At 33.7% G+C, this 23,831-nt stretch overlaps 1 protein-coding gene across 7 annotated transcripts in view; it reads left to right on the top strand.

Moving 5' to 3' along the window:
- Window positions 1–23,831, top strand: part of EPHA5 (EPH receptor A5) — a 348,533-nt gene that overhangs the window by 55,957 nt on the left and 268,745 nt on the right. For all 7 annotated transcript variants that reach the window (XM_045881077.3, XM_045881078.3, XM_045881079.3 and 4 more), the window contains exon 3: window positions 17,427–18,090. In XM_045881077.3, the coding sequence (XP_045737033.1) occupies window positions 17,427–18,090 (664 nt within the window). The remainder of the gene's footprint in view (window positions 1–17,426; window positions 18,091–23,831) is intronic.

Below are 23,831 nucleotides of genomic sequence, written 5' to 3'. Positions count from 1 at the left end.
ATCTGATTCTTCAAGTTACCTGGATTATTTTCCAAGTACATTTCTCTCAGAAAATCTGAATTTCCCTTTTCTCTCAGAAAATCTGAATTTCTATTCTGTTTTAGCAAACTTTTAGCCAAACAAAATTTAATGGGTTGCTTTCATTTCACAGCAATATATGTAACCCCATTCAAGAACTGAAATATATTTTTGACTTTAATTCTTTTTTTTTTTTAAAGATTTTATTTATTTATTTGACAGAGAGAGACAGCAACAGCAGGAACACAAGCAGGGGGAGTGAGAGAGGGAGAAGCAGGCTTCCCGCCAAGCAGGGAGCCCGATGCGGGGTTCGATCCCAGAACCCTGGGATCATGACCTGAGCCGAAGGCAGAAGCTTAACGACTGAGCCACCCAGGCGCCCTTGACTTTAATTCTTATAGAAAGGTATATATTGACCTACAGAAAGGAGATTTTGAATGATTGTCGATTCTGTATACTATCATAAACACAATATAAAGAAGGTAGATTAAGAAACTAAAATATATATATATGTATATATATATATATTTTATACATGTATATATACATGTATATATACATGTATATACATATATACAAATATACATATATATATCTGTAAGCAAGCTAACAAATGGCAGTCACTTATTCACAGAAAAACAAAACAACAAAACACTGACTGGGATTCCAGTATAATGAAGGAACATCGTGTTAATTTTTAGTATATTTAAAAGAACAGCATAGGGGCGCCTGGGTGGTTCAGTTGGTTGAGCGAATGCCTTCCGCTCAGGTCATGATCCCAGGGTCCTGGGATCGAGCCCCGCATCGGGCTCCCTGCTCCGCGGGAAGCCTGCTTCTCCCTCTCCCACTCCCCCTGCTTGTGTTCCCTCTCTCGCTGTCTCTCTCTCTCTGTGTCAAATAAATAAATAAAATCTTAAAAAAAATAAATAAAAATAAAAGAACAGCATGCATAGAGATTATAACTTGAGGGAAAGGGCATAAATTCTTTTTACTCCAACTCAGTTTATTTCTCTGTGTTTCCAGACCTGAAACCTGGGCCTTCTCCGGGCCACATATTTAGACAAGGTATAGTTTGGGCCATTTCATTTATCTTTCTAGAATGTCAGCCACAGACAATCTCAAATAGTAAATTAAGGAACGTAAATATGTTCAAAATCCTAAAATTAAAAAAAAAAATCATAGCTAATGGTGACAAGAATTGTTCCTCATAAAAATGAGTTTTAAAAATGAGTTAAGAAATGGGCTTGGGATGTAGGAGAAAGTGTTTAGGTTAGATGATAGAATAGGCTGTATCATGAAAGGAAGGTTTGCTATATAATGTTTCCTCAGTGCATATGATTTTGGTCATTTCTACTTGGAGAATTTGGGAAGAGTAAGTTCAACAAATATGTGCCAAGAACTCAAGTATTTTGTGAAGGATCCAAAATATGAATATATAGTGTTCCTTCTTATGGGACTTTTTGTTTAGTTTGAGAGATAGGCACAGTGTAGCTATCTGTGATTCAGTATAGTATAGGTTATCCACATTTATTGGACATTTTATAGAAATCTAGTTAGATGTTAGACTCACCCAAAAGAGGCTGTGTAAGTGACAAGAGATCAAGAGCTAGGACTCTGAAGTGATACTACCAGAACTATAGCCCTACAATTCATTAACTTTCCTAGTTTTCCCATCTAAGTAATAATAGCTTCCTCAATGGATCATGGTGAAGATGACCTGTGTTAAAATATGTAGAATATTTAAGAAAGTCCAGGCACATTTTAAGTTGTCAAGACATTTTAAACAATTATTAATTATCATGTATTATTAAAATACATATTCCTGGGGCGCCTGGGTGGCTCAGTCGTTAGGCGTCTGCCTTCAGCTCAGGTCATGATCCCAGGGTCCTGGGATCGAGCCCCGCATCGGGCTCTCTGCTCCGCGGGAAGCCTGCTTTTCCCTCTCCCACTCCCCCTGCTCGTGTTCCCTCTCCCACTGTGTCTCTCTCTGTCAAATAAATAAAACCTTTAAAAAAATAAATAAATAAAATAAAATACATATTCCTGGGTCCCAGGATTCTGTAGGTCATATGCCTACCCTAAAATCTGCATGTTTAATAATCACTAGAGGTAGTTATGATTGACAGTTAAACCAATGGTTTTTGTTTTTATTTTTCTTTTGAGAGAGAGAGAGTGCATACATGAGTGGGAGGGGGGAGAGCAGAGGGAGAAGAAGAGCGAGAATCCTAAGCAAGTTCCATGCCCAGTACAGAGCCCCACAAGGGGCTCGTTTTCATGACCCTGAGATCATGACCTGAACCAAAATCAAGAGTCAGACACTTAACCAACTGAGCCACCCAATTGCCCCTAAACCAGTGTTTAGAAACCTCTGTTGTAGGTCATCTAAATTGAGCCAAGGAATAAAAGAAAGTAGATAGTCTACAGTAATATTATTAATTAAAAAAAGAGAGAGAGAAGAGATGCTGGTATGAATAAATATTTTAGAAGGAAATAAAAAAAAGAGATTAAGATTTACATATATAAATAATAAACTAAGGTTTTCATATATATATTTATATAATCATGACCCCTTTAAATTGAATGGGAATTCTGTGCACATAGGTATTACCTAGGAAAACCTGGCATATATATATATGAGGCTCACTTGGTACATCTCTTGCTGAATGTTTAATATTGTGACCTTTAGGGTATTTTAGTTGAGGAAAAAAATGAGTTAAGGTGGTTTAAATAGAAAAAAAATTACCTCAGTCATTATTCATCTTCCATTTAGAAGTACATTTTCAAAACCAGGCTGCATAAATCAAATTCAATTATTTAATATCAATATATAGTTCTTGTAGTTATATATTCTTTATGGCTGGTGATTCTAACTTGGATAACATTTTATATTCTATTATTAAATACCAAAGCTCCTCTTTTAATAGCTTTCTTCTAACGAAGATAGTTCAGATTTTTTTAAATGCTTAAAATTATGTATATTTGTATGCTTATCTAATACTGGTTTATGAAACTCTGAAGAATATTATCTTCTCAAATAATTTGTTAAAGACATCATTTTTCAGTTATGTAGAAAGCATTAAAGTGTTTATAATAGATTAGTATAAATGCTTCTGAAGTAAAGTGTTATCGGTGAATGTATGTATGCAAACAGTTGGCAGGTTGTCAACGAGATCAGTTTTATTCTTTCCTGGGCCTCTTTGCGGCAACCTTCTTGACTAGAACAAGTATGTATTTTACTCATTTATTAGCTCTACTTAGTTATGAATGGAATGTTCAAATATGGCAACTTATCAGAATTATAAAAGCAATCATCTCATAGATATATGTGTATACTTTGTCATTGAATGTGAGAAAAACATTAAGCTAGCACATTTGGGGCATATTAGTGATTCTGTAAAAATCATTGCAGAAATGAACAGTGTCAGTAGTAAAGTTGTATGAAACTATAAAACAACTACTTAGAGAAAGATCATTAAGAAAGTATTTCTGCTTTGATGCTATACAGTGGTTAGCTCTAAAATATGGCTCTAAATTCTTGTGAGAAACACTAAGACCTTCTATTAAAGCAAAAAAAAATTAGTTAACACATATTGAGATCTATAAAGCTTTTTTCTGGTTTTTAAAAATTTCCAATAAGTATTTACTTTGTTATATTTTGGAATAATTAAACTTTTGGCATTTTCTTTTGATATGATGTACTTTCTAAAAGGGTAATTCAATATGATTGGAAAATTATTGAGACTCAGTATCTTGCTTATCAGATATATATCAAAAAAACTTCTCTTTTTAGTCTTATAACTTACCTTCATTTGGGTCAAGTGAACTGGAGTGTATGAATTGGTTCATATATATGAGTCTAATGATTATATATATACATGTGTGAGCCCTAATGATATATATACACATGTATAATAAGTGAATATAAATATATAAATAAATTTATATGATAAGTGAATATATATATATTCTTTCCACATATATATATATATATATATATATATATATATATATATATATAGGAGGATTGCTGAAAGTGAAAGAGAATCTATGTTCCAGCATTCAAACTTTACATTTCATTTAGCCCAACTAATTAGATCTTGTCACAATAGAAATTTCAGATACCATCATATAACTTTAACATCTTATTTTATGTGAAAGGACGCTGGTTAGAGCAAGCCTCAACATCACATGAAATACAGTGTGCTTTTCTTTGCATGAATCACTGAAGTTTTTAAATGTTATGTTTTGACCATTTAATACAATTTATAATCTTATGAGACCTCCATGGGCTTGCCAACTGTCACTTACCAGTGATAATTAGGAACAGAGATACACAGATAAATGAAATTCACAGTGATTCAGGTAGCCTCTTTTTCCACAAGATTCAATTCTCTTTGGTATAAAACCTTTCCTGGAGCTGCCAACTCTTAACAACATTTGACAGAATTCAGTTTAACCTTCTCTTTCTTTTCCTTGCCATTCTTCTGGTGGGAATTATTATTGAGAGGAATAAAATAGTGGCCAGAGCAAAAGGCTGGCAACATTTCAGGGTTGACATGCCAAGTGTTCTCTGACTAAATTGCTTCTAGAAAAAGGAGAGAGAAATAACTCACTTGAAAGTTCTTTCTGTTCCCTTGCTGCAGATCCCAGCACATCACTGAGTAAAGCAGTAAAAGTAAATCAAATGGTTGTTTTTATTTTCATTCATTTATTCTTTTATTCACTTATTCATTCTTTCATTCTTACGTACATGCACTCAATAAATATGTATTGAGTTTGTACAACTCTCCCGGCATAATTCTAAACATTGGGAATACACAAACAATTGACAACAAGTTTCTTTGTCATTGAGTGAATCTGGTGGAGGATACAGACATGTAAACTGAAAATGGGATATAAATTAGATACTATGAAAATGTATCACAGGGGAGTAGCCAGAATTTAAGACATTATTATATGGCACTCTAGTAAGTAGCTACAACAGAGCAATTATCAGTCAACACCATAACTAGAATTTCCCAAAATATGTGCTGTGGAGTATTCAGCAAGATGCTCATATGTGTTATGAATAAATGAGTTCTCTGGAAATACAAGTGTGGAAGATAGTAAATATATAAAATTTAGTGGGATACCTTACTGCATAGCTTTACTATACAGATGTGTATACTATGAGATTACTTTATACATGCGCATAGAGTCTCAAAGCTTTTGATTTTAATACCTTAAAAAGGAATACACTAGGAAGAGCTCTGTAGCTGTCTTGTTAAAAAATATTTTGTTTTCACTTATTCAAAAAGATGTATGCACCCCTGTGTTTACAGCAGCATTATTTATAATATCCAAGATATGGAAGCTGCCCAAGTGTCCATCAACAGATGAATGGATAAAGAAGAGGTGGTTTATATATATACAATGGAATATTAATCAGCCATAGAAAAGAATGAAATCTTGCCATTTGTAGCAACATGGATGGATTCAGAGGGTATAATACTAAGTGAAGTAAGTCAGTCTGAGAAAGACAGATACCATATGATTTCACTCATATGTGGAATTTAAGAAACCAAACGAATGAACAAAGGAAAAAAATACAAACAAAAAATAGACTTAGCTATACAGAACAAATTGGTAGTTACCAGAGGGGAGGTGGGTGGGGGGATGGGTGAAATAGATGATGGGGATTAAGAGTACACTTATAGTGATGAGCATTGAGTAATGTATGGAATTGTTGAATCACTATTTTGTGCACTTGAAACTAATATAACAGTGTATATTAATTATATTAGAATTAAAATATAAATAAATAAAAATAAAGAACATTTGTTTTCCATGAAATATTTAGGGGGATTCTAGTTGCATAGAAAGTACTTTGAGTGATGGTACTTTAATAACTACTTTAGCTTTAATTCAAAGTTAAAGAGAAACAAAAATAAATAATAGAATTTTGGGAGTAAAAAAATATGGCTGTGCCTTGAAAAGAATGCCAGAGGGTGACTTGCTTTAGTTCATTTATTAGTTTGCCTAGAAATGACTATTTTCCCATAAACTCTGTTTTCCTTTGGGAGACATCATGGCATAGTAACTTACAACATGAGCTTTGAAGTCAGATACATCTGAATTCCAAATGTTATTGATATTTTTCATTAATTGTGTACATTTTCTCCTGGTCTTTCATCCCTATTTCTCTCAGTTCTCTCCTCTCCTCTACTCTCTCTCTCTCTCTTTCGTGTGCGTGTGTGTGGGTGCGTATTAAGTTCTATACAGATTCATGACCTGTGTAGGTTTACAATACTTTACAATACTAACAGAGACAATACCACCAAGATCTCTCATATTGCCCTTGTGATCACATTCATATCTCTCCTGCTCCCTCATGTTCCTGTCCCTAACCTGTGGTAACCACCACTCAGCTCTTCTCCATTTCTAAAATATTATTTAAAAAATATGATATAAATGGACTCATAAAGCATTTAACATTTTGAGATTGATTTTTCTCAGAATAGTTCCTTGGAGATTCTTTCAAGTTGTTGTTTTCATCAATAGTTTGTTTCTTGGGGCGCCTGCATGGCTCAGTCAGTTAAGCGTCTGCCTTCAGCTCAGGTCATGATCCCAGGGTCCTGGGATCGAGCCCTGCATCAGGCAACCTGCTTGGCGGGAGGCCTGCTTCTCCCTCTCCCACTCCCCCTGCTTGTTTTCCCTCTCTTGCTGTGTCTCTCTCTGTCAAATAAATAAATAAAATCTAAAAAAAAAATAGTTTGTTTCTTTATACTGCTGAGTAATGTTCCATAGTACATTTGTACCACCATTTGTTTAACCATTCACCCACTGAAAGTCATCTAGTCTGATTCTAATTTCAGGGCCATTAAAAAAATCTGCTATGGAAAAAAAAAAAATCTGCTATGAACGTGCACATGCAGGTATTTTTGTGAACATGTTTTCATTTACCTGGGACCAGTGTTGAAGAATGAGCTTGCATTGTATGACTGCATGTTTAGCTTCATAAGAAACTGCTTGTTTTACAGAGTGCTGTACTATTTTACATTCTCACGAATGATGTATGAGCAATCCAGTTTCTCCACACCTTCACCAACATTTGATGTCACTCACACACACACACACACACACACACACATTGATGCATTTCAGATAGGTGTATAGTGATATCTCATTATGGTTTTAATTTGAATTTCCCTGATAATGACATTCAACATCTTTTTGTGTGTTCATTTGCCATCTGTACATCCTCTGCTGTAACATGTCTGTTCATGTCTTGCCCATTTTCTAGTTGGATCATTTGTTTTTTTATTGGTAACTTTTGAGTCATTTGCTAGATATAGAATTCTTGGTTGATAGATTTTTTTTTTTTCATTCAGCATTTTGTATACGTCATTCCACTCTCTTCTGGCCTGCAGTGTTTTTGGTGAGACGTGAGTTAATTATTATATTATTGTTCTTTACTTGATGAGTGGTTTTCCCCTTGCTGCTTTCAATTTTTTTAAAGATTTATTATTTATTTGAGAGAGAGAGAGTGTGTGTGTGAGCAGGGGAGAGGGGAAGGGCAGAGGGAGAGGGAGAGAATCTCAAGTGGACTCCACACTGAGCATGGAACCTGACATAGGGCTCTATCTCACTCTTCTGAGATCATGACCTGAGCTGAAATCAAGAGTCAGAAGCTAAACCTACTTAGTTTAGCTACCCTGGTGCCCCTCAATTTTTTTTTTTTTTTTTTAATGTTTTGGCTCTCAGCAGTGTTACTATAATGTGCCTAAGCATGGATCTTTGTGCATACACTAATTAGGTTCAGTGGGCATTTTGGATTTGCTCATCATTTTTCTTCCAATTTAGCAAAATCTTGATAACTTATTCAAATACCATGCTTCTCATTCTATTCTCTCTTCTTCTCTTTTGGGACTTTCATTACACATATGCCAATATGCTTTATTTTGTTCTAGAGGTCTCTGCAGCTCTGTCATTTTTTTAATTCAATCTTTATGTCTCAGACTGGATTCTTTTTATTGATCTATTCTCATAAATTTGGTGAATTTTTCTCTGTTCATTTATACTTTTATCACCATATGATGTAATAAACATAATTTATAATATTGTTTTATTTTTATTTTTTAAAGATTATTTAATATTCATGTTTAAAGTATAGCTTTACTGTTTAAAAAAATCTTCATTTTCCCTATATCATGTATTTGCAATCTTAACATAAAAGAATTAATGTTAACTCTTGTTCAATGATGTATAGTTTGAATATAACACTTCTTATTAATTCTTATTGATGGCATGCATGTTGTTTCTAATATTTGGCCAACAATGTTGGAAGTAACATCTTGACATATGTATTTCTAGTCACATATGAAAATCCTAGTTAAAAAAATAATAATTTGCAGGCGCCTGGGTGGCTCAGATGGTTAAGCGTCTGCCTTTGGCTCAGGTCATGATCCCGGAGTCCTGGGATCAAGTCCCACATAGGGCTCCTTGCTCTGCGGGAAGTCTGCTTCTCCCTCTGCCTCTCTCTCTCTCTCTCTCTCATGAATAAATAAATAAAATCTTTAAAAAATAATAATAATAATAATTTGCCAGGTATTGTTAGATAGCTCCCCAAATTTGGCTACTAATATATACTCCCACCAGCAGCAAAGAAGAGTCCCTGTTCCCTATAGCCTAAAACTTGATTACATATCTGCCTACTTTTTTCCTAATAAACACACATTTAAATGTATGTATTTATTCTATACTAAGTATAACTAACTAAAATTGGAATGGAGAAGTATCATCAAAGAGCTAGAGATGCCCAGGAGCCCACTGAGCCATCTTTACTGGGAACCATTAGTTATATATTAGATAACCTATTAGCTGTATAATACACAAAAGAATAAATGGATGTCAGAGACAATTACCTCATGTAATTATGAATATATTTTTTATCATATCAAGAGTCCTGTTTACTCATCTATAAATAGATATGAAAGTATCAAATAACATCTAAGAGTATTAAGCTAAAAATTATATATTTCTATATCATAACTAGACTTATCTGTTATCTGTATTTACTCTATTTATGTTTCCAATTACCAGAATATATCGGTGAAGGGGATTGTGTTGATAAGCAGAGAAAAAGGCAGTTAATAACTTGTTTTAATTTTAAGATTAAAATCACACTACAAAATTAATTTCACTATTCCCATTTATGGTTACTAACCAAAGAAAGAGACAATTTCTTGAGAGGGAAGAAACAATATATGAAGATAAGAAAAAAATATTGGCAGAAGATCCAAGTAGGAAGAACAAATGTAAGATTTATTTTCCTTACTGTTGCAATTCCACTAATGCTGTAAAGATTTCCTATTTGCCTAGAATTCTTAGACAAATCTGTTTTCACGGTTATTTCCAAATTACAAAGTTAATAAAATTCAATAAAAATATTTAGATTGAATTGATAGGTAAAAATAATTTCTATAAATGTTAGTCATCACTGTCTTTAGATAGCACTCTCTGTAATAAAATTCCACAACCTAATGTAGGTGAAAATTAAATTTGCATTAAGCTAATGATCAAAAACATGCAAAAATAAACACTGAAATTTTGAAATTGTCATTTTAGAACTATCGCTAAACATTTTAAATGTCTATGTTAAGTTTTTGGTAAGAAATGTGTACTTTTACTCGAAGAGCTGTTTTTTGTCGAGATCTGTGTCTTGGCCAGACAAGGCTCAACAAATGCGGATGAGGGATTTGCAATGGACCTCTGGCTATTTGTTCTTTTAGTTCCATATCAAAGAGAGCAGCACTGGGATTCTGAAGAATAAAACAGTTCCCTATGGAAGTCCCAGCTCCTGGCTGGACAATATGCTAAATGGAGATGGCCTCCATTTGTACAGAATTTCATTAATACAGCTGTGGCAAGTGGGTTCAGTGGACTTTAGTCCATATTATGGCAATGCAATCACTTAAGCTTGAATAAGCTCAAAGCTCCAATGTGGCTGTTTCCCAACCAAAAAAAAATGAGATGGAAATTTGTGTTGAATAGCCACTGATTACAAGAACACGATTAATGTGAAATACAGAATTGATTTATGGGCACTGTTGTCAAGGCCTACACCACAAGTGCAATATTATCTATTGAAAAAGGAGGCCAGAGTAAAGACTAGAGAGCACAGACAACACTATATTTTCTGGTATATTTTATAGGCTGGATAAATAATCCAGAGTTGCAAATGGTTTATTGAAATTTTTTTTCTTGCCAGACTAGAAAGGGTATAATTGTATCTGTTTGGCCTGAAACATTAAGTTCACCAGAGGTTAATATACTTTATTTTCATTAAATTGAATCCCAAGTAAAATAGTTTTTTTTCCCTCAATTACTGAAACTTGCATATTGCTTTGAAAAGAAAGCTTCCCCACAGAATTTGTAGCTATCTGTAAGAGAACAGTATTTATATTAAAGACAGTAATAATGTCACTCTGAAATTTTGAGTGTTATTGAGATGATATGCATTTAAATAACACTGGGAGGACCATTTCTAACATCTCACGATGACTGTCAGGAAGGAATTCTTTACGGTGTGTGTGTGTGTGTGTGTGCACGCGCGCCCTCACACGTGTGTCCACTGTGAAATCCTAAAACATAGGAGAGACGTATGACTTCTTAGACCTTAAAATATTCATGGTAAATATGTACTCTTGCTTAAGTAAGTATGGAATTGAGATCACAAGCATTTCTTTACAAAGATAGAAACTCACGGTCTATGTAAACTTTTATTGTTATATAAACTTTTTTCATAGTACATGAAAGGTCATTAATATTCCTACAGTTTTGCATGTTACCAAATGTTGGATTGACCATCTCTTGGTATGACATGATAGAAAATATACAGTGGTAAGCTACTATAACTTAAGAATGGTGCCTAATATACAGTATAACTGATATGGAACTAAACTCGATCAGTGATTTATAAATCTGTTTGGTTTTAGCTGCTTCTTTTAAAATTATAACTCATACCACAAAATCACTGACAAACTAGATACCGTATCATATTTAATGGGACTGCTTTTTGATAGAACACTAATGAGATCATTTAAGATCTTAAATCAGTTTATTCATTTGTTAATTCCAGGCATACTTATCCACTTAGCTCATGCCACCTTTTAAATTATTGACCATTTGATAAATTTGAAGTTGTTTTCCTGAGTGAGTTTTTCAAGGGAGAAAGCCAGATTTTAAAACTTGAAGTATTTATGACATATTTTATAATTTTATGTGAAACTTTATTTTATGCCTTCTTAAATGTGGAATAACAATAAATGTATAAGCAGTTGTGATATATACATTTTCTTTTTTGTTTTTAAATTATGTTCATCACAGTATCTACTAGGAAATTCTGGCTTTGCTAAAATCATGAACTTCTCTGTGCATATTTCAGCTGATATGGTCCTTTTGATTTTCCCCATGTCAAATTCATTTCATCTGCATTTGGATAATTTTTTTTAACAAATAAAGAATTCATTGTTTTCTTTCTTTTCATTTATTCTTTCCTTTTTCAAAAAAATTTACTAACTTCAACATTAAAGAAACAAACTATGAATTGTTTTTCTAGGGAAAAAAATCTCATTGCCATTCATATTTAGTTTTGTATATAGATGCTCAATTGTCTATGGTTTCCTGTGAAAATATTCGTATAAACTTGAAAGTTTAATTTATGTCTTTCTCGAGTGTTTTTATTTGTTTCATGAATTGAATTTGAGTCCATGTAATTGACTTCACCTTTATTCATACACAGAAAATTGAGTTATCGCTAGTAATATTTCTACATCATACTCGTGAATTTTAAAGATGTTTTAAGCAACTCAAATGCCTATTTGATGTAATGTAACACATTATTGAGGAAATGGAACAAGATTGTTGGTTCAAATTATTTTTGTTGAAAGTTGATATATTTTGTCACATTTACTTTACTAAAGAACCATAGCTATTAGAAAGATTGAATTTCTGAAGTAGATAGCTCGTGCTTGCTTCCTGCTGAGCAGGGAGCCCGATGCAGGACCCTGAGATCATGATCTGAGCCGAAGGCAGATGCTTAACCAACCCAGCCACCCAGGTGCCCCTATATTATATTTCATCTTATTTTTGCATAGTAAGAAGCTTCCAGAATTCTAGACTTTAGGTAAACATATTATGAGGTAACAATTGGAATGTGTTGCTCACTGGTTAAGATGGGTAAAGTGACTTACTTCCAAGTTTGAGCACATTGTCAAACTATTTTCTAGTTACTTTCTAAAGTAATGCAGAGGTACTGCTCTTTTAAAAACAGCAGTTAATTAGTAATTTGAAATCAGGATACCTTCAGTGAAGTTAGCAAACATACAACATACAGATACACGCACACACATACACACACACTGCAGATCATAGTAAAGGACATCTAAAAGTATTTTAAATATAATGGGAAGCCTGGAATTAATTTCTTTCTGGAGCATTTCAAAAGGCATTATACAAAATATTGTGATATTAAAGGATAATGGGCAGTTATCCCTATGTTCAAAGAAGCATTTATGTGGTAAACAAGGTCTTGCTACAAAATTATGCTTTGGGCATGTCAGACTAAAAGCAATTGATCCTTAGCTATATTTTTATATCACTCTGCCAAAGAAAATCGCTAAGAAAATATTGTTTGACTGAAATATGAAATAAAGTATAGTGCTGCCAGCTCATATGCTATATTCTGAGCTTTTAATCTGTACGAATAGTGAAGAAGACTAGTGAGTAAAAAGTGAAAACAATATTTTTAAACATATGGTCAAAAATAACACTTAAACTAAGCTATAAGTTAAAATTGTTCAAATGTAATGTTAATGAAAATTAGTTCTTTAGGTTAATACACAAAACTGAACTCCAGATAATTGTATGGATTAGTGACCTAAAGAAAATGTCTTAATACCCATCACCAGGCACGTACTGAATGGAGCACTGGGTGTTACACACAATGAATCATGGAACACTACATCAAAAACTAATGATGTAATGTATGCTGATTAACATAATAATAAAAATAAAATAAAAATAAAATATCTTAAATGCTTACAGCTTTTTATTGAAGAATAGTTTTCAAAAAAAAACATGAATTTATAAACTCTCCTTTTAAAATTTATAAAATTCAGACAATTTACACAGAACAAAATTTGTCTTTGTGTGAACAAACACAAAAGACAAATCATAGAATCTTTATTTACCATGTTTGAATTATTGTATATTTTGAATTAGCAGATCTCTGGACTAAGGAGGAATGTGTATACATTTGATATTCATTCATATAAAATATTTATCAAGTACTGGGACGCCTGGGTGGCTCAGTTGGTTAAGTGGCTGCCTTCAGCCTGGGTCATGATCCTGGGGCCCTGGGATCAAGTCCCACATCGGGCTCCTTGCTCAGCAGGGAGCCTGCTTCTCCCTCTCTCTCCCTCTGCTTGTGCTCTCTTTGTCAAATAGATAAAATCTTTAAAAAAAAATTATCAAGTACTTTAATCTGTGCCCTGTGGTGTCAGACTCTGAGATACAGTAGAGAATAAGGCAACCATGTCTCTATTCTCATATCTGTATTTCAGAGTATTAATATATATATGTTATATATATGTGTGTGTCTGTGTGTATGTATGTATATATATAGAGAGAGAGAAAGAGATGGGTGGGAAGGAGAAAGGAAGGAAAGAAGGAAGGAAGCAAGGAAGGATGTTAGGAATGAAGGAAAGAAGAAAGGAAAAGAGATAAAGAAGAAAGGTTTACAGCTAGATGATACTGAAAAAAAATGTGAATTTGTTTTGACAGAGTTGGCTAGCAATTGATGGCAGTGAATCAAGGAATCCTGCACACAAATACACACATCAAGGACAGAGATGTGCCAACAAGACAGAGGTAGACACAGGCAGATGGAATGCTCAGATGGAAAGGGTTGTCCTCTGTGAGTTTGGGAAAATCTTTCCTTTTGTTCAGTCTTCAATTTCCTCATTTCTAATATGAATAGTAGGGCCAGATCTTTTAAGACCTTTTCTAATATTTATACGGGACATTAAATGACTAGAATAGAGTGCTTGAGTTATGGGTAGTTCTGGTTTGGGTAGGAAAAGTTGGTAACCCTAACTTTTGGATGTTTATGAAAATAAGTCCTTTTTGTTTGCCCCTGTTCTGATGACTGTGGCTGGCTTGCGATGCCTGGTCAGGCATAGGATTCCAATACAACTTGGAGTTTTCAGGGCCCAGCAGGAAAAGGAGCAACCTCAAGCATCTGGGAAAGAAATCAAGCCAGTCCAAGCTGACTGTGTAAAACCAGTTCTTTAATCTTAAAGAAATAGGAGTAAGGAGGAAGCAAACATAGAGAAAAGCATGGGCTCAGAGGGTGGGCCTTGAGGAGTTGCTAGACTTGAAGAAAAGAGCACACCACCATATTGCATTCAGTGACCACATTTCCAAAATGCCCAGGCGCACTGCTTGTAGTAATCAAGGAACAGCAAATACTTTTATTAAACCATGGGGTCATAGGAAATCGAACAAAACTGAACCAAAAGTATTGTGTTTTCTATCTGTGCCTTCATTAAACTGCTATAATTTCCTTAACATGATATTTGCAAAAATGTCTAGGAATATACCTGCCACATTCTTAAGTTCTTGGTGAGTGTTACTTTCTTTTCATCCCCTTTGTTTCTTCTTCATCAGTATAATCTTTGCTGAAGGCAGCAAGATGCCCACTCTGTATTAAAAAGGAAGAAAACTTGGAAGAATTTGAAGTTTTGGTTCAACTAGTCAATCCAAAATAAATGAATTTTTTTGTCTATTTCTTAGCCTATTTATCCACATAGTAGCAGATATTCACGTGTATGTATTACCTAGTTGATTCTCTGAATGGCTTATGGCTATAATTATTTAAATTAAAGTATTTCTGTTCACGCATTAAAAATAGAAAATGTGAGCCTTCATTTATATTTTGGACACTTGAAAAGAAAAATAAATAAATTCCACCATGATAGATTCTAACATCAAAGAAAATTACAGTTTTTCTCATCTTAATTGAGAATATTCAGAGAAGTAAGATGCTTATGACCATACTTTGAAATTATCACCTGAAGCAGTAACTATTAAGCTGTCTTGTCAAGTGCTGCTTGGCTTGCATTTTTAATAATATTTGTGGTACCTTGGATTTTGTACAAAGACTGTGAATTGCTTGCCTTATAATCTTCTTGGAAGATGTTGTTGCTCTGATTCCTTTTACTTGTCCAGCTCCTCTTACTTGCTAGCAGTGTCCTATTGGAATTATAATGCAAAGATAGTTTTTTTTTTTATAAATGATTTAAGGTCAAGGATTTGAAATCTGTTTGTGTTTTGTATTGGAAGACTTATAAAGTAAGTCTAAAACAGAGATAATGTAGCATCTTGATTTTTTTTTTTTAGAGAAGAATTTTTTTGATGCTATTTCCATTTTACTAATTCAAAAAATATATATTTAATTTAACAAGTATCTGATCATTTGTATGATTTTCATTTGGGTAGTCCAGGTATTCTTTTGCATGAAATGTTAATAATGGCATTCAGTAACCATTTATAATAAAGAGATTGATAGCTGGATCACTCCAGCAAGACAGTAAATAGTTTAGTGACAGACTGCTGAGATGGAAAGCTGTTTTGGAAATCTGAGGCTAAGTAGAGTTTATGTACATTTTTGAGAGAAGACAAAAGTGAGATTAAATGAAAGAACTAAGGCTTCACATAACACCATGATGTGAAAGTGGTTAAGATAAAATCTTGATGTCTCTCTCTTGTGAATTTAAGGAGCTCAGCAGTTTTCCCTCATTAGCACCTTTTACTTATGTCTGTCTGATGGCAGCTAGAATTTTGAGAGGGACCATCTAAGGTACACGATTTATGTGCATCCCTTGTGACTCCACATTTTTCACATCTTTGTCAGTTGAACAGAATCAAGAAATAATGCTCTATTTAATTTCATGTCTAAAGAGATGAAGTTCTATGAAGTTTATTATCTATAATATTTAATGTCTGAAATCACATTCTGGATTTATTGGAAGTCAGTATGATTTCATTGCTCTTTGTGTTTCAGGGTCATTTTTAAAGATTTAAAACAAAAAATATATATAGTTTTGTACACACAGATTCTTTAAAAAACTTCTTAAATTATAATAATAATGTCTTTATGGAGAATAAAAATTTGGTTCTATACTGTTAAGAAAGTGATTATGGGGGTGCCTGGGTGGCTCAGTTGGTTAAGCGACTGCCTTCGGCTCAGGTCATGATCCTGGAGTCCCGGGATCGAGTCCCATGTCAGGCTCCCTGTTCAGCAGGGGGTCTGCCTCTCTCTCTCTGACCCTCCCCCCTCTCATGCTCTCTATCTCATTCTCTCTCTCAAATAAATAAATAAAATCTTTAAAAAATAAAAATAAAAAAAAAGAAAGTGATTATGGGACATCAAAAGTCTTAAAACTGGAATATTTTATTGGGAAAGAGATAAGTTTAGATCTATTTGACCTAATATTTTGGAAGCTATATAAATCATACTTAATTTCTTTCTGTATCCTATATCCTATATATATATATATATATATATATATATATATTCAGAACTCTTAAGGTCATTATGCATGAAATAATGGGTTGGTAGAAAATAATTAATGCATTCCCAGGATATACCAAAAACTCAGGATTCAAATTGGCAAAGCTATTCATATATAATTTTTATCTCTATTTTATATCTGTCTCTAGGTGTATGTTTCATAGATAAACCTATGAATAAACATTTAGGTATCAAATTTGCAGAAGAATCTCAAGCAGATTGAGTCAATGAAATAAGCACCTACTATTAATTTTAAACTAATGAATTTTCTGGCAAGTATTATTACATTGATGTGTTATTTATAACATGCCAGAATTAAATAAGTGTGGATTCACGTGTTACATTTTTCTCCCTTCTTTTTCACATTTACTGCTTTTTTTCCACTGTTGTCTTTTAAAAAGAAAATGTACTTGCTTTTTTCTATAACACTTTATCTACTCTGTTAGTTTACATACTTAACTTTTTTCCAAATATACATAATTTCCTTTCACTGTTCCTTCTTGTTAAATGCACCCATATTCAATTTACTTCTACCTTATCTCTTAAATACATGCTTTTTTCCCCCATCAAATTCATTTGCGTTAACTTTTGAATTAGTGGAGACAATGAATGATGTTCTATTACTTTACTTAATTTAAAAAGGTTTTTTTTTTTTTTTAGTTCTCATTGTACTGCTCCTTTTCCCAATAACATAGATTAAGACTGCAGAAATTTCTATGTCTGAAATAGTTTTCTTTGATAATTTTTGCTAGTTATTTTCTAAATATTAAAAAAAATCTTTCTATTTATACAGTGGGAAGAGATTGGTGAAGTTGATGAAAATTATGCCCCTATCCACACATACCAAGTATGCAAAGTTATGGAACAGAATCAGAATAACTGGCTTTTGACCAGTTGGATTTCCAACGAAGGTGCTTCCAGAATCTTTATAGAACTCAAGTTTACTCTGCGGGACTGCAACAGTCTTCCTGGAGGACTGGGAACCTGTAAGGAAACCTTTAACATGTATTACTTTGAATCAGATGATGAGAATGGGAGAAACATCAAGGAAAACCAATACATCAAAATTGATACCATTGCTGCCGATGAAAGCTTTACGGAGCTTGATCTTGGTGACCGGGTTATGAAACTGAATACAGAGGTCAGAGATGTAGGACCTCTAAGCAAAAAGGGATTTTATCTTGCTTTTCAAGATGTGGGTGCTTGCATTGCTTTGGTTTCTGTGCGTGTGTACTATAAAAAATGCCCTTCTGTGGTAAGACACTTGGCTGTGTTCCCCGACACAATCACTGGAGCTGATTCTTCGCAATTGCTTGAAGTGTCGGGCTCCTGTGTCAACCATTCTGTGACAGATGAACCACCCAAAATGCACTGCAGTGCTGAAGGGGAGTGGCTGGTGCCCATCGGGAAATGCATGTGCAAGGCAGGATATGAAGAGAAAAATGGCACCTGTCAAGGTAAGAATTTGCCTGCAGATCTGCAGGAGCTGTCCACTTCGGTTGGATCATGTATATGTATTTCCTCCGATGATTATGAGCAGATGACCTTTTACTTTGCTAATTTATGGAGATTATTTCTCTTCAAGTTTGATTTCTCTCAGAATTTTAAAATTTCTGGCAACGATCAAAGATTTAATGTAATATTTTACTGGATATACATAAAATACTCAGAGTGTCTTACTTGCAGTGTAGTATTTCATATTCATTTTGCTTTCAGAAATTTTATTTTTGAGCAACTCAAACCAAAGGGTTTTTTTTCTATTTTCTGCTACTCTACTGCTATTTTCTCTCCATGAAGAGAAAATAGTACCCTTACCTTGCTATATAAAATTCAAATGCAAATGTTAGATGAGACTTTTTTGGCATGCTTTTAACTGCCTTTAAAATAAGTTCAACCATATGAACTCTGTATGAAAATACTTGTCAGCTGACAGTACTTAGTTCACTGTGTTGTTTACATATAAGTGCTGTTACATGTTTGCTTTTAAAAATTTACCAGTCAGTATTGAATGCATATTAAGTAGTACCCAAGAAAATAACTTTGGAGATAGAGCCAATACAAAAAAAGTTATTTCAAAGCAATTTACAACCTGGGGATTTTTTACTGTTTTAATTTTTCTTTTAAGATGAAACTTGATCATGTGTATTTCCCTCTTCATTTGAAAATACCCTCATTTTGCCCACAGTATGGTGAGTTAAACTGTTTTAGATATTTAACCATGGCTTTTTGGAATAGGTTGATACTTTATGTCAGAGTGAAGAACAGCTTATGAGGAAGAAAGCATCTTTACTTAAAAAAAAAAAAAAAATCATTCATCCTTATGAACCTGAACTTGTTTTCACCATGCTGTGCACATGCGAAATAGGTAATGAGAGTTACTGTTAACTGAAGAGAAAACTAAGTACTGAAAAGTCCCCTAATACCACCTGGTAGCATCAGGTGCATTTTTTTTTTTCTAAATCCATTATATTATGTGAATTAAACTTGCTCAAGTTTGTTCAGGACTGACTGTAAATTGATTATAGATCCAGGGAATCAAAAGTAGGGAAATGATAGGTAAATAATGGTAACTTTGTTTAATTATTTATCTCTAGAAACACATTGCACCATCTTTAAAATTCTTTTTTAGCATCAGCTCTTATTTTGTATTCCTACAATATCATCTACAATTAAGTTTAGGGTTTTTTTTTAATGTGGTCTACAACTCTCTATACCTTTGTATATGTATACACATATATATGCAGTTCTATTAAATCAAAATTATGTTTTGCAAATAATTTTAAACTTTTCAGGGAAATGAATTATTTTTTATTTGGGATTGGATTTAAAGGAAAATCCTAACTACCATTATTTTAACTTTTCTTCTTGAATAGTCCTTTTAGTGTAAGGTGAAGATATGTATAATTGTAGAATCAGAAGCAGATTAAATATAATCTGTTGAATACATTTCATTATTTTGTCTAAAATATTTACAATATAAATCTTACTATTTCTAAAATTTTGTTGACTAGAATTATAAATCAAATGCTCTACTTGATTATTTATGTCACTTAAGAGAACAGTATGTGGTCACTTTAGGTCAGAACACAATGACCTTTGTCTTCATCCAAATGGACAGAGGGTATAAAAGACCTCTGCATTTAGAGGATAATTTTTGTTTGTTGCGGGGATTAAAAGGTTCTATGCATGCTTATCATGAAAGTATCTTGGGGAAGTAGTGTTCTGACAGAATGTTTCTTAGTCCAGGCACTCAGTGCATATCTTTCTCTTCTCATACTTTTAATAATTGAGGAGTAGAAACTTAATTGAGAGACAGTGGGGTGAACTAGATAGCCTGAATTGTAGAAAACTTTACTAAGCTCGACTGTCTAAATTCATTTATTACCCAATCCTGGTAGTAGGAATAAAAGTTGTGGGGTCATGAAGGCTGTGAACTACACAGCCCCAGAGGGTGTTCTACACAATGTAGACCATATGAATGGTGCCTTTTTTCCCCCCAAAATACAGATGGTATGTGGCCACTCTATGAGGAATTTCAAATATTTATTCTATAAATAACTTACGTCATTGAATGAATAAATTAATGTTGAAGGTTTATTTTGGACAATTAAGGTATCACAGATATTCCTGAGACATTTATATCTACACATGATATGAATATGCAAATGTAAATGTGTCTGTGCGTGTCATATAAAATTCCACCATAACTTTAAATCATTCTGTGGTCTTAACATGCTATCCCCAAACCATTAAGTGTGGATCTTGATGTTTTCGAACTATTCTTGGTAGGTCAGAAATCTAGGAATCATTCTTAACATTTCCTTCCTACTCACTTTCTGGTTCCTACCCATCACAAAATATTTGTAGGAATTACAACCAGGCTGTCTCTTAAACTCATCCACTTTTCTCTATTTCTTTTCCTCCAATCTATAGGCATGTCTTGTTGGAACTTTACTTTCCAATATAATGAATGACTTTATATAATAATATTTTGATTTTTGAGTCATGTGAATGTATCGCCTTTACAAAAATGCAAATCTTGTTGTTTCACACACCTATCCTTCTCTGTCCACTCACCCCCACCACAAACTTTAAATACTTCAATCGTTTCCTTTAAGATAAAGTTTTTTACAGTAGCTTAAGATTCTGCATGATTTCACTCCAGACACATCTTAAACTATGCTTCCTCTTCTTCTCTGTGCACTAGTCACACTGACTTTCTTTCACTTTCTCAAAAGCTCACTTTTACTACTTGTCCTGTGATTCTCTTCCCTTGCCCTGAAACATTCTTCTACCTACTTCATGCCTGATTAACTCACACTGATCCTTCACATCTATCATCCAGCACCCCTTCCTCAGCGAAGCTATCCCCGAGTCTTCAAGATCAGGCCTCTCTATTCTTTACCTATATATCTTCCCTTCGTAGAGCCATTTAGAGTTAAGATTTTGCATCTTTTTGTTGATTTATTATTTAATTAATGACTCTTTTCATGCCCACTGGGTCACACGCTCCTTGATGACAGGGGTGGTGAATGTTATCTTAAGGAATGAGCAAGAAATGAAAAGGCAAGAAATAGGGAAATGAATCAAAAGAGAGAGTTGAATGGGCAAAAGTATAAAAGAATATTGTGGTTTAAAATTGCCGTAGTCCTTCCTTATCTGAGAGGGTTGCATTACAAGACCCCCAGGGATGCCTGAAATTGCCCATAGTACCAAACCCTGTATATACTGTGCTTTTTCCTGTGAGACAGTCTAATGTATAAATGAGGCACAGCAAGAAATTAACAACAACAAATAACAAAATGTAACCATTCTAGACTGTAATAGAAGTTATGTGAATGAGGTCCTCACTCTCCCTCAAAATACCTTGTATTGTGCTCACCCTTCTTGTAATGATATGAGATGATAGCATGTCTACATGATGAGATGAGGTGAGGGGAATGACTTAGGCACTGCGCCCTATCATTTGGCTACTATTGACCTTCTGACAATATGGCAGGAGGGTCATCTGTCTCTGTTCTGCAGCTGACTGCAGGTAACTGAAACCGCCAAAAACAAAAGCGTGGATAAAGGAAAGCTACCGTATTGATTTCTTTTCTACCTTTAAAATCATCTGTAGAAAGTCTCTTTGGTCACAAAATTGACAAATGTGTCTCTTAAACCAGTCATTTCTTAGTCCTACGATTCTCAGGCCGAATTTTCAAGTTCTTTGTGTTAAACCATATATGCTTGGTGTATGATGTATTAACTGTTAATGGAGACCGTCTTAGTGATTTAGACCTCAGAACATCACATCCTGAAATGTATTTATAATATACACTTATTATACATTTACATTTAATTACTGTTTCTTTGATAATCAATATATGTTGGGATTTAATTAAGGTTATGACTATATAAAGAAGCTGAAGTTTGAGTAAAACTGTTGTAATGATTATCATATGTTAATATTTACTAAGTCTCTACCAGGATTTCACCAGGTAGTTGCTGTCAGATCATGCTCATGTGACCTGATATACATGCATCATGGAGTTGACCCAAGGCCTTTTAGAGACTAAACATTCAGGATTCAGAATGCTAGGCAGCTCATTAACATACGGCTTCAACCCAGAAGACAATCAAGAAGTGATTCAGGAATTCTTGTCCATTTAGCAATTCATGATCTATCATCTTCATATCCCCTTATTTTACTTCCTTTAAGAGAAATTGACTACCTTCCCCATAATAACCTGGTTTTAATGAGGTAACAGAATACTCTGGTTTCTATTGTATTAACTTAAATTATAGAATGCATTTATTTTTCTATGGCTTACTTATATGCCCAGATTTTCAATAATAAACTGTTTTAAGTATACAAATTTATTTCTTTGAAATATTTTTATTTTCAGAAACTAATAATGTATTAAATCCATTTATACAAGTATGTTTTCCTACTTGTTATTTATTAGTATTTCTGATGAAATCCATGGTATTTTTTTCCCTTAAGAGTCACATGAAATTTTTTTTTTGAGTGCAAAATTATTAGCAAAAACCCATTTTGGAAGTTTTTGCTTTTTATTGAAGTGAATGTGTTTGACAGAAGTAATTGAGTTCACATGAATCAAATGTTGCCTGCTGAGTTCTCTTGTGATTATGTTGCTGACTTACTCAGATGCAAGGCAAGACCACTAATCTTCATCAGTTGCTAGTGGAATGAAGTAGTAATTTGAAATTACCCCTAGATAATTATAGTTTCACTTATATCAAATGGAGGAAAGAGATTTAGATTGTGGGTCGCTGCCAAAACCAGTCAGAGTGAAGAAGGTATATAGTGCATGGTAAAATACAGGGTAAGCGAGGTTACATGCCAAGGGCTGTGGAGAAAAAGCACTTATTAATTGTCCAACTGGGAGATGATTGCATAGCAAGGAAAATGTAGCGAAAATACTGAGCTCAAGAAAAAGCCTTGATTCAGAAACAGTACAGATACTGCAGGGAGTAGTATGTCGATCATTCATACTTCTGGTGCATATTTATATTTGAAACAAAATTGACTGGAAATACAGTGTATTAGGTGCTTGTGTAATTATGCATTGGAGAGCCTAGTTATTTTTAATTAGGCATATTACCAAAGAACATCAAAGGGGTTGAACTTTTGGTTCTATTTGGTATGCTTTTTTATGCAACAAAAGGAAACTAATTTTAATCTCAACATTTTAACAAAAGATGGTAATTATGGAAGTACAGGGTGTCAGTGATGCAAGTGTGTGTGTGTGTCCTGCTTCTGAGAACCATCACCAAGACAATTAAGTGGTTAAATCATTTCATCCATTTGCAGGTATTATACATGAAAATAATAGATTTTTTTTCTTTTAACTCCTTAGTAGTTTTGGATTAGTTCTGTTACAGTTTTAGAGCATACCTTGCATTTATTTTTGCTTTCACTTTTTTCTTTTTCTTTTCCAAATCAAGGTTTCTCAACACTGGTACTATTGATATTTTTTGTTAGGCGATGGGGTGGTCCTATTCATTGTAGGATATTTAACAGAATCCCTGGCCTTTAATTTACTAGATGCAGTAGGATATTCCACTCCCCATTTTGATAGTCAAAAATGCCTCCATGGATTGCTAAATGTCCCCTGGGGGCAAAACCATGACCAGTTGAAACCCAGTAATTAAAATATACTCCTGTCAGTATAAGTAGGTGAGATGTGCTGCT

The sequence above is a fragment of the Mirounga angustirostris genome, unplaced genomic scaffold (genome assembly GCF_029215605.1).
Source record: "Mirounga angustirostris isolate CCGP_5_RB_7025 unplaced genomic scaffold, mMirAng1.0.hap1 SCAF_2, whole genome shotgun sequence".
Lineage (NCBI taxonomy): Eukaryota > Metazoa > Chordata > Mammalia > Carnivora > Phocidae > Mirounga > Mirounga angustirostris.
The sequence above is the reverse complement of the archived record's forward strand: the minus strand, read 5'-3'. Positions and strand labels throughout refer to the sequence as shown.